At 37.1% G+C, this 9471-nt stretch overlaps 1 protein-coding gene across 2 annotated transcripts; it reads left to right on the top strand.

Moving 5' to 3' along the window:
* Window positions 1-1246: 1246 nt before the first annotated feature.
* LOC131054262 (cellulose synthase-like protein D3) lies at window positions 1247-8201 on the top strand. Of its 2 annotated transcripts, XM_057988738.2 has the most exons (4): window positions 1247-1321; window positions 1553-2672; window positions 5168-5972; window positions 6319-8201. In XM_057988738.2, exons 2-4 carry the CDS (start codon window positions 1666-1668, stop codon window positions 8074-8076), a joined length of 3570 nt encoding a protein of 1189 aa, XP_057844721.1. In that variant the 5' UTR covers window positions 1247-1321; window positions 1553-1665; the 3' UTR covers window positions 8077-8201. The 2 variants fall into 2 exon arrangements, with proteins under 2 accessions (XP_057844721.1, XP_057844720.1); XM_057988737.2 differs by having other exon boundaries at window positions 1249-2672.
* Window positions 8202-9471: the final 1270 nt, after the last annotated feature.

Raw genomic sequence — 9471 nt, 5'->3', positions numbered from 1 at the left:
AGCTTTGTGCAGATTTTTGTAGAAGTCTAAAGAGATAAATTAAAAATTTTAAGAGCATGTTGAAGGACTAACTCTAGGTAACAAGCCACCTAATGATGATGAAATAATGTGGACATCATTACATAGAACAATAAATAGAATGTTCCAAGAGTATAAGTCATTTGTTAGAGTTTCATATGTAAAAGCTACCTATATTTTCATACTTATCCAGTAAATTGTACATCATATTTATAGGGGTTAGGATGCTAACAATTATAGTTAGCATTTTTTATGGGCCTAATGGAGGAGTAACCTAAAAATCCTACATGTCCATAGTGGATTACCAAAGCTAGTTTGACTTCATTAAAGTTTTATTTATTTAAATATTAAACAAAGCAAAACAATTAGAAGAATGAAAGCTACCAAGAGGTAGCTAAAAAGAAGAAGTGTACAATTAGTAATAACTCAACCATAAAGACTACATGAGAGAAATTCCAATGATAGAATTTTCTTTGATACATTTTTATTTTTATTTGTGATTACATTTTAAGTTTTATTAGTGTCTTTTCAAGTCTAATAACCTTTTAAATCATATATCACAAAGAATATATATAATTCTATTAAAGAAATTGAATAAAACAATAACTAACTTTTATCAAACATAGTACAACATGTATTTATGATATGACTAAAAAAAGTTTTCACTAAAAAATTGAACAATGTATAAATGAACGCATAACAACTTTAAGTTGTAAAACATAGCTAAAATCATATGTTATAATGTGTAATTAATCATGAAACTGAAACAAGACTATCTATATCACCTAATTAAACACATATAATGTTAATCATCAATTAATTATATATAAACTATTTGAACACATAATTTTAATCATAAAGTCACTTTAAAACCACAATGTGTACTTTGAAGAATGAAAAAGTGAAAATTAAAATTAAAATATTAAAAATTGAACTTTGTAAAATGCTTTGAATTGGGTGTTGGGATAACTGTGAAATCTATCCAAGTCAAATGAAAATAAAAAATTCGTTATAAGATTTAAATTCAAAATGAAGATAAGAGACATTTGCCCCCAGTCCAACGTATACGAGTACCGCTCCCGAGAACTGACCGTTACAAATCAACCTTACCCGCTCGATCAAAATCCAACGGACGATCACGATCATGTGACCGTTGCACGTAGAAAATCGTTCCATCAATTCGAGAGGACAATTTTAGAATATACTCTCCAGAGTTTGAAATTATTTTTCCTCGAAAAACTTTGGTTCTCTCTCTCTGCATTTAAAGTCTTACATTTCAGCGGAAAAATCTCAAGTTGCAGAGGTATCCGATACTCGTGAATAATAAAATTCGAGTCTCATTTTGTTCGTCTTGTGCGATTTGTTTTATTTTTTATTTTCGTATCAGATCTGCTCAATCAGGTTTAGAAATTTTTGCAGCACTGAAATTTGTTTTTGTGTTTTTGGGCAATTATTCATTTGTTAACACATGGAAATCTGCAAAATAGATTGTTCATAAGGCGAAATCTGTTAATGTGAGTTTTTGGGTTTGCAGTATATTTCTGTCATCTGTACAGAACGGCAGAGGATAAGTAATGTTGTAGCCTTAAAAAGCATTTTATGTTAAACGAGGAGAAAGCTTCTCGTATTGTTGGGTAGGTGCAGAGAATGAATTCGATGGCATCTCCGGCATCTTCATTGTCCATCTCTATCAGCAGTGGGGGAAGGCCTTTCAGAGCCATGGGGATTGGAAGCCCAAACCCTAATACCCCATCTTCTGTAGTGAATAGAAGAGCTTCAAGTGGGGGAAGATACAAGTCTGCATCCATTGAGGAGGATGAGGAAGATGAAGATGATGATGAAGAAGAAGTTAATTCAGAATTTACCAGGTCATACACGGTTCAGATTCCACCAACACCAGACCACAACAACAACAGCAGCAGCAACAACTGCCCCAACTTGTCCAATCCTGTTTCTGGGTCATCCACACAGACAATGGAAGCCAATGCCAAAGAGGCAGAGCAGCAATTTGTGTCAAGCAACATTTTCACAGGGGGGCACAACAGTGTGACTAGGATCCATGCGATGGATAAGGTGATAGACAGAGAGCCCAGCCCAAGACAAGGGCATCCTCAAATGGTCTGTTCCTTGGCTGGTTTAATCTGTGCTGTTGATGGATGCGATGGGAAGGTGATGAGGGATGAAAGGGGTCAGGGGTTGATTCCATGTGGCTGTCAATTTATGGTTTGCAGGGACTGTTATATGGATGCTCTAAAGAATGGCGGCCAGTGCCATGGGTGTAAAGAGCAGTATAGGGGAATTGTGGGTCCTGAAGGGCAGATTCAGACTTCTTCTTCTTTTGAGGCAGATGACCTTCCCCTGAATATTGCCCCACCGCCTATGGCCGAATCCAAACCGCAGCGGCGCTTGTCGCTTGTCAGATCAATGAAAGGAGCTCTTAGGAAGAGCTTCCATGGCAATCCCGAGTTTGATCACAACCGATGGCTTTACGAGACCAAGGGAACTTATGGGTATGGCAATGCGCTCTGGCCCAAGGAAGGATATGCTGGAGAAGGGGTTAATGGAAGTATGAATCCTCCCAATTTTGGGGAGAAGGCAAGGAGGCCTATGTCAAGAAAGGCAAAGATTTCAACTGGAATCCTCAGCCCATATAGGTAAGTACTACACTCTTATCTCGAGTATGGCCTGATCAATTCTAGCATCTTTAGAAGTTGTAATAAAAGAAGATAGCCGGTTCTTAGCTATATTTGTTTCATTGCAGGCATTTTATAAAGTCGTAGAGTAATCACTATTATTTCAAATGGATCCTACTAGGTGTATGGTGATTTTGATTTGAGCTTGATATAAAACCTAGCTGTCAGTGCCCTTCGGGATGTTGTAGACTTCGGAGAAATTTGTGGTCAGACTTACTCTCTTAAAGTTTTAAGGTAGGATGGTTTGCTCATAGCTAAGCTTGTTTTGGCCAGCGATTTGTATCCTAATCTTAGAATGCCAAAATCGCATTTAAAGTTCTTTTAGAACATGTTTAGATATTAACCAATAAATCCTCCTAGGCCCTTTTAACAGGATTCAAGTTATTTTCCCAGCCCATATAGGTAAAAATTCTCGTCTTGTACATGATTTTGGGCTTTTGGGTATGCTCTGATCAACTAGTTCTAGCATAATTGTGTTTTGTAGGACAATTTACGAAGTCATTAGGAGAGGCTTCTGAAGCGTGAATTTGGGTTTATAGTGATTATAATCTGGAGTTCATATAGCATTCTATTTTTTTTGGATCCAATAGGAAAATTTATCTCTGAATTTCCAAAGTGGCTTTGAAATTTGTCTGGTGGCTATGTATATATCACCCTACAAAAACCTGATTTACAAAGGTAATTTTGGGGATAACAAGATTCCCTTGAGTCCCTTATCAGAGAGGATTAATACCCTTTTTGACAATAGACTGATGGTTTCTAGGCTTAACCATTCTAATCAAAAGAAAAGGAATTGAATACCCTTGCTTATTTTGTTCTGGTTTCCTTTACAGGCAATATATGGCCCCTTTAGACAGGGTGAGCTATGTTGTCTTTGAGTTGATTTCCACTTGTTATGTAGAACAATCTATAGTTGTGGGCAATCAAATTTCTATGAGATTCATTTTGGTGCCTTTTAATAGACCCAAGTGCCTTTATCGCATAACCAGATGACTTATATTTCCCATAAGTGAGACCGATTTTGTTCTATATGTCTCTAAAGATCAATTTTATTTCTCATTACAGTCTATCTATTGCAGTTTATTACAGTATATCATTTGAGGGCATTTCATTTTCAATCAATTGGGCACTTTTAGGTTATTGCCAGGTTATTATCTAGCTTCTTTATGCCAGAAGAATCGTAATTGATTCTTCTGTATGTGCCACTACTGATAAATTTTATATCTCATTACAGAGGGTCTAATTATTGCATGTTTATTATTATTGGGCTTCAATTTAATAGGATATTTCATTTTCAATTAATTGAAGGTACTTTTAGGGTATTGCTAGGTTATATCCAGCTTCTTTATACCAGAAGAATCAAAACCAATTCTTCTCTATATGCTTCTACTGATCAATTTCATTTCTCATTACAGAGAGTCTAAGCATGTTTATAATAGGGCTTCAATTCAATAGGATATTTCATTTTCAATTAATTGAAGACACTTTTAGGGTGCCAGGTTATATCTAGCTTCTTTATGCCAGAAGAATCATAACCATCCATGTTTAGACTACACTTCATCTTATGAGTCCCTTGGTAAGATGAGCCTACTCGTAGATTCATTAGAAACTGAGATTCACCGGGGCTCCTTACGTATATATACTAAATGTACAGTTCCTCGAATCATGATCAATCATGTTGTTTTCAATTTTCAGATTCTATGACCATCCTTAATGGAACGAGAGCAATCATATCGTTACTTCAATCATTCTGATGAAAACAGAGCACTTTATCACCTCCTTTGACAGTCTTGATGCAAATGCGACTTGATTCCTCCTGAGAATGATTTCAGTTGACTCCAGTAACCTCATTTATCCTTCTTTCCCATAACCTTTAGCCATGAGAATTGTTTTCCTCTAAAATATATTTTATGTATGAATCGTATGATTTTCAATAGGATATTTCATTTTCAATTAATTGGAGGCACTACGCTTCATAACCAGCTTATATTATGCCAGAAGAATCATAACCATGTTTCTACTAAACTTCGTCTTTTTAGACCCTTGATGAGATAAACCCACTTGCACTTTCTATAGAAGCTGAGATTCACCGGGGTTCATTATGTAAATATATTAAATGAAGTATATTTCCTTGAATCGTTATTCTGTAAATATACTAAATGAAGTATATTTCCTTGAATCGTGATTAATCACGTCGTTTTTTAGTCTCAGATTCATATGGTATCCTTAATGGCATAAGAGCAATCATATCGATGATTTAATCATTCTGATGCAAATGTGACTTGATTTCTCCTGAGAATGATTTCAATTAACTCCAGAAATCTGATTAATCCTTCTTTCCCATAACCTTTAGGCATTAGAATTGTATGGCTCTAAACATATATTTTGTGTATGAAGTGTATGATTTTCAACCAAGATTGAAACTAGGAGCTAATTTCGATATTCCTGAGGTGCAGGTTGTTGATGGTAATCCGTCTTTTGGCTCTTGGTTTCTTTCTGACATGGCGCATTCGTCATCCCAACCGAGATGCAATGTGGCTGTGGGGGATGTCAGTTGTATGTGAAATTTGGTTTGCATTTTCATGGATTCTGGATCAGCTTCCCAAGCTTTGCCCTATAAATAGAGTGACAGATCTCAATGTTCTCAAGGATAAATTTGAACGCCCATCTCTTAAGAACCCAAGAGGGAAGTCTGATCTTCCTGGAATTGATGTATTTGTATCTACTGCAGATCCAGAAAAGGAGCCTCCACTTGTTACAGCTAATACCATTCTCTCCATTCTTGCAGCTGAATATCCAGTGGAGAAGCTTTCTTGCTATTTGTCTGATGATGGTGGTTCTCTTCTTACATTTGAAGCTCTTGCAGAGGCTGCAAGTTTTGCTAGAATCTGGGTACCGTTTTGCAGGAAGCACAATATAGAGCCTCGCAATCCTGACACCTATTTCAATATAAAACGAGACTTTACCAAGAACAAAGTGAGACCAGATTTTGTGAAGGAGCGTAGAAGAGTGAAGAGAGAGTATGATGAATTCAAGGTGAGGATTAATTCATTACCAGATTCCATCAGGAGACGATCAGAAGGTTACAATACTCATGAGGAAATTCGGGCAAAGAGGGCACATATTGAAACAGGAGGTGATCCTACAGAGCAACTCAAAGTACCAAAGGCTACCTGGATGGCAGATGGTGCTCATTGGCCCGGTACATGGATTTCTGCTAGCAGAGATCACTCCAGAGGAGATCATGCGGGAATTATTCAGGTAAAGTCCTCATAATATAATTACCTGTTAAGCTCCCACTAATTTCTCTTACAAATCTATGCATTTAGCAGCAGGCTGCAGTCTATATCCTGGTTGTACAAAAGGATGGTATCATTTATTGACAGTTTTAGAAGTTGATATTGTTGCTTCTGGTTTAAATTGTGTGCTTTTGAATCAATGTTTCAAATCACACTCCGTAATTTATGAAATGTTGATTCATAAATTTGCACACAATTTAAACCAGAAGCAACATTGTCTACAGTATGGATTGCGAAAATTTCTTATCATTAAATTTTAGAAGTTACCTTATTTGTATTTTAGAATTATAAGGTTTTTTGTACTGCAGGTCATGCTGGCTCCTCCAAGCTCAGAACCTCTGATGGGTAGCTCTGAAGAGGACAATTTGATTGATACAACAGAAGTAGATATTAGACTGCCCATGCTGGTATATGTGTCAAGAGAAAAAAGACCTGGTTGTGATCACAACAAGAAAGCTGGTGCCATGAATGGTCTGGTTCGCACCAGTGCTATCATGTCTAATGGGCCATTCATTCTCAATTTAGACTGTGATCATTATGTTTATAATTCTCTTGCTTTGAGAGAAGCAATGTGCTTCATGATGGATGGTGGTGGAGACAAGATTTGTTATGTCCAATTTCCCCAGAGGTTTGAAGGAGTGGACCCAAATGACAGGTATGCCAATCACAACACTGTTTTCTTCGATGTAAACATGAGAGCCCTTGATGGACTACAAGGCCCCATGTATGTAGGCACAGGCTGTGTCTTCAGGAGGATTGCTCTCTATGGATTTGATCCTCCAAGGGCCACTGAACATGGAGGCTGTTGTGGTGGAAGGAAGAAAAAGTTAAATTTAAATCCTCGTGGTTCTAATAAGTCTAAGGGCAAAGTTACACCATCACTCAGTGGTTCAAGCAATGAAGAGGAAGATCTAGAGTCTCAGCTTCTCCCCAAGAGGTTTGGTAACTCCATCACTCTTTCTGCATCTATACCTATTGCAGAATATCAGGGAAGACCTCTTGCAGACCAGCAAGGAGTAAAGACTGGTCGACCTGCAGGTGCCCTGGCAGGCCCTAGAGAGCCTCTGGATGCAGCTACAGTAGCTGAAGCAATCAATGTCATATCTTGCTGGTATGAGGATAAGACTGAGTGGGGACAAAGGGTGGGTTGGATTTATGGTTCAGTAACAGAAGATGTTGTTACAGGATACAGAATGCATAATAGGGGGTGGAGATCAGTGTATTGTGTGACAAAAAGAGATGCATTCAGGGGCACTGCTCCAATCAATCTCACTGATCGTCTGCATCAGGTCCTCAGATGGGCTACTGGATCGGTGGAGATCTTCTTTTCTCGCAACAATGCTTTGTTTGCCAGTAGCAGGATGAAGTTTTTGCAGAGGATAGCCTACATAAATGTTGGAATCTATCCCTTCACCTCCATCTTTCTCATGGTTTACTGTTTTCTGCCTGCACTTTCCCTTTTTACTGGACAGTTTATAGTGCAAACGCTGAATGTTACATTCCTTGCATTTTTGCTCACCATCACTGTGACACTCTGTCTGCTGGCAATTCTTGAAATCAAATGGTCTGGAATTACATTGGAAGAATGGTGGAGAAATGAGCAGTTTTGGCTGATAGGAGGTACCAGTGCACACCCTGCAGCAGTTTTACAAGGTCTGTTAAAAGTGGTAGCAGGAATTGATATATCTTTCACACTTACCTCCAAGTCTGCCAATGATGACACCGAAGATGAATTTGCAGAGCTTTATGTAATAAAATGGAGTTGTCTCATGATCCCCCCTATCACAATAATGATGATAAACATAATTGCCATAGCAGTGGGAATGTCCAGGACTATTTATAGTGTAATTCCACAGTGGAGTAAGCTAATGGGAGGTGTCTTCTTCAGCTTCTGGGTGCTTTGCCATCTATATCCTTTTGCAAAGGGACTTATGGGCAGGAGGGGAAAAACTCCCACCATAGTATTTGTATGGTCAGGCTTGTTGGCCATCACCATCTCTCTTCTGTGGGTTTCCATTAGCCCTCCCAATGCTAATAGTGATCTAAGGAGATTCCAGTTCCCCTGAAATTGGTTATTATCAAAATCAGGATTCAGGAATAAAGCCGAATACTATTGTATAGTAGTAGTATCCAGGAATTCTTTTAATTCTTTCAATGGTATATATGTATACAGGCAAAATTTTGATTTCAATATTATTGCTTCGTTTACAAGGTAAACAAGTTTGGCAGGATTTGAGAGAATTGGTATGATATATACAGATTTTCAGTTATAATTTTTGTTTTCTAAATTTTAATTCTGCATTGAAATTATGTACGCCCTGAAGTCCTATCCTGTAAGCTGTCAATGAATTCGTTCTTCAGACAACAAAATACTAAACCAAATATAGATTTTGAGCCCTGTTTATTGCTTTTTACATTTTATTATGATTAATTATTTTCAATAAACCTTTAGGTATAGTTAAAAACTACACAACGTTTGAATAATGTGAACGGCTTTGATGCACCATTGGTCGAGTCCATGACCCCCTAAAAGTATTAACTACTTAATTGTTATTTAATAATTATAAATGTACTAATTAATTGTTATTTAATAATTTATTTTTTTCAAAAATATTGCACCTCTCTGCTTAAAAGGTTCAAGTTGTATTTCCTCTTATTTATTTACAAATTTCATTTTATTATATATCCTTGTTCAGATTTCTAGCTTTTACTCTAGATGTATCTTTTTGTTTTGCAACAATTGAACAAACTCTCGCATTTGTGGGAGGCATCCTCTGTACTGATTTCTGATAGAACCTGCTAAAACATCTTGGTATAATTATATAGAAAACCCAATAAGTTGTATAGTAAGTTATTCAGTTCTTCATGCGTCGGTGAGGCCTTGAACTGTGGGTGTCTAATTATGGTTTCCTCAAAAACATGTATGAACATATTTCTCAGACAGTTGTCCTTTTAGTTGACATGCCTTGTCTATGCTTGCACATTATGCATACATTCAATGCGCATATAGAGAAAGAGAGAGATGTGGACGCTGTCCAAACACAAACTCTGTTCTAGAAACCCACTGAATGCATAATTCAAACGAAGCGCTTTGGAAGGCTTAGTAATGTATCTGCGAAAAGCTTTGTCTTTCTTTAATCTTAAGCAATTCTTAGAACTATTCTGGTCATTCCTAGGTAGTATTATTTCTTTCTCATTCTCCGATTCCATAATGTTTTCCTGGTTTTTGTCCAGCTACTGGAAGCATTCAAATGTTCTAAGAACGATAACAATGTATTGGAAAAGGGAAGTACACAACAGAGTAAAAGAGCTTAATTTTGATAAAGTGTAGGTGTCTACTGACAAATCTAGAGTTCTGTTAGTCATTCTTGGCAATGCACATCTAGACTGATGTACAGGCCCCCACTGGCATCTACTTTGAGCAGAGATTCTAGCAATTTTCTTATGCATCGCTAAGAGGA

The sequence above is a fragment of the Cryptomeria japonica genome, chromosome 2, assembly GCF_030272615.1.
Source record: "Cryptomeria japonica chromosome 2, Sugi_1.0, whole genome shotgun sequence".
In the NCBI taxonomy this organism is placed as follows: Eukaryota; Viridiplantae; Streptophyta; class Pinopsida; order Cupressales; family Cupressaceae; genus Cryptomeria; species Cryptomeria japonica.
The sequence above is the reverse complement of the archived record's forward strand: the minus strand, read 5'-3'. Positions and strand labels throughout refer to the sequence as shown.

Excerpts from the sequence above, each read along its gene's own strand:
- LOC131054262 (XM_057988738.2), top strand. The coding sequence starts at position 1,666 with ATGAATTCGATGGCATCTCCGGCATCTTCATTGTCCATCTCTATCAGC. Across the intron at positions 2,673-5,167 it reads GGAATCCTCAGCCCATATAG|GTTGTTGATGGTAATCCGTC; the intron begins GTAAGTACTACA and ends CCTGAGGTGCAG. Across the intron at positions 5,973-6,318 it reads ATCATGCGGGAATTATTCAG|GTCATGCTGGCTCCTCCAAG; the intron begins GTAAAGTCCTCA and ends TTTGTACTGCAG.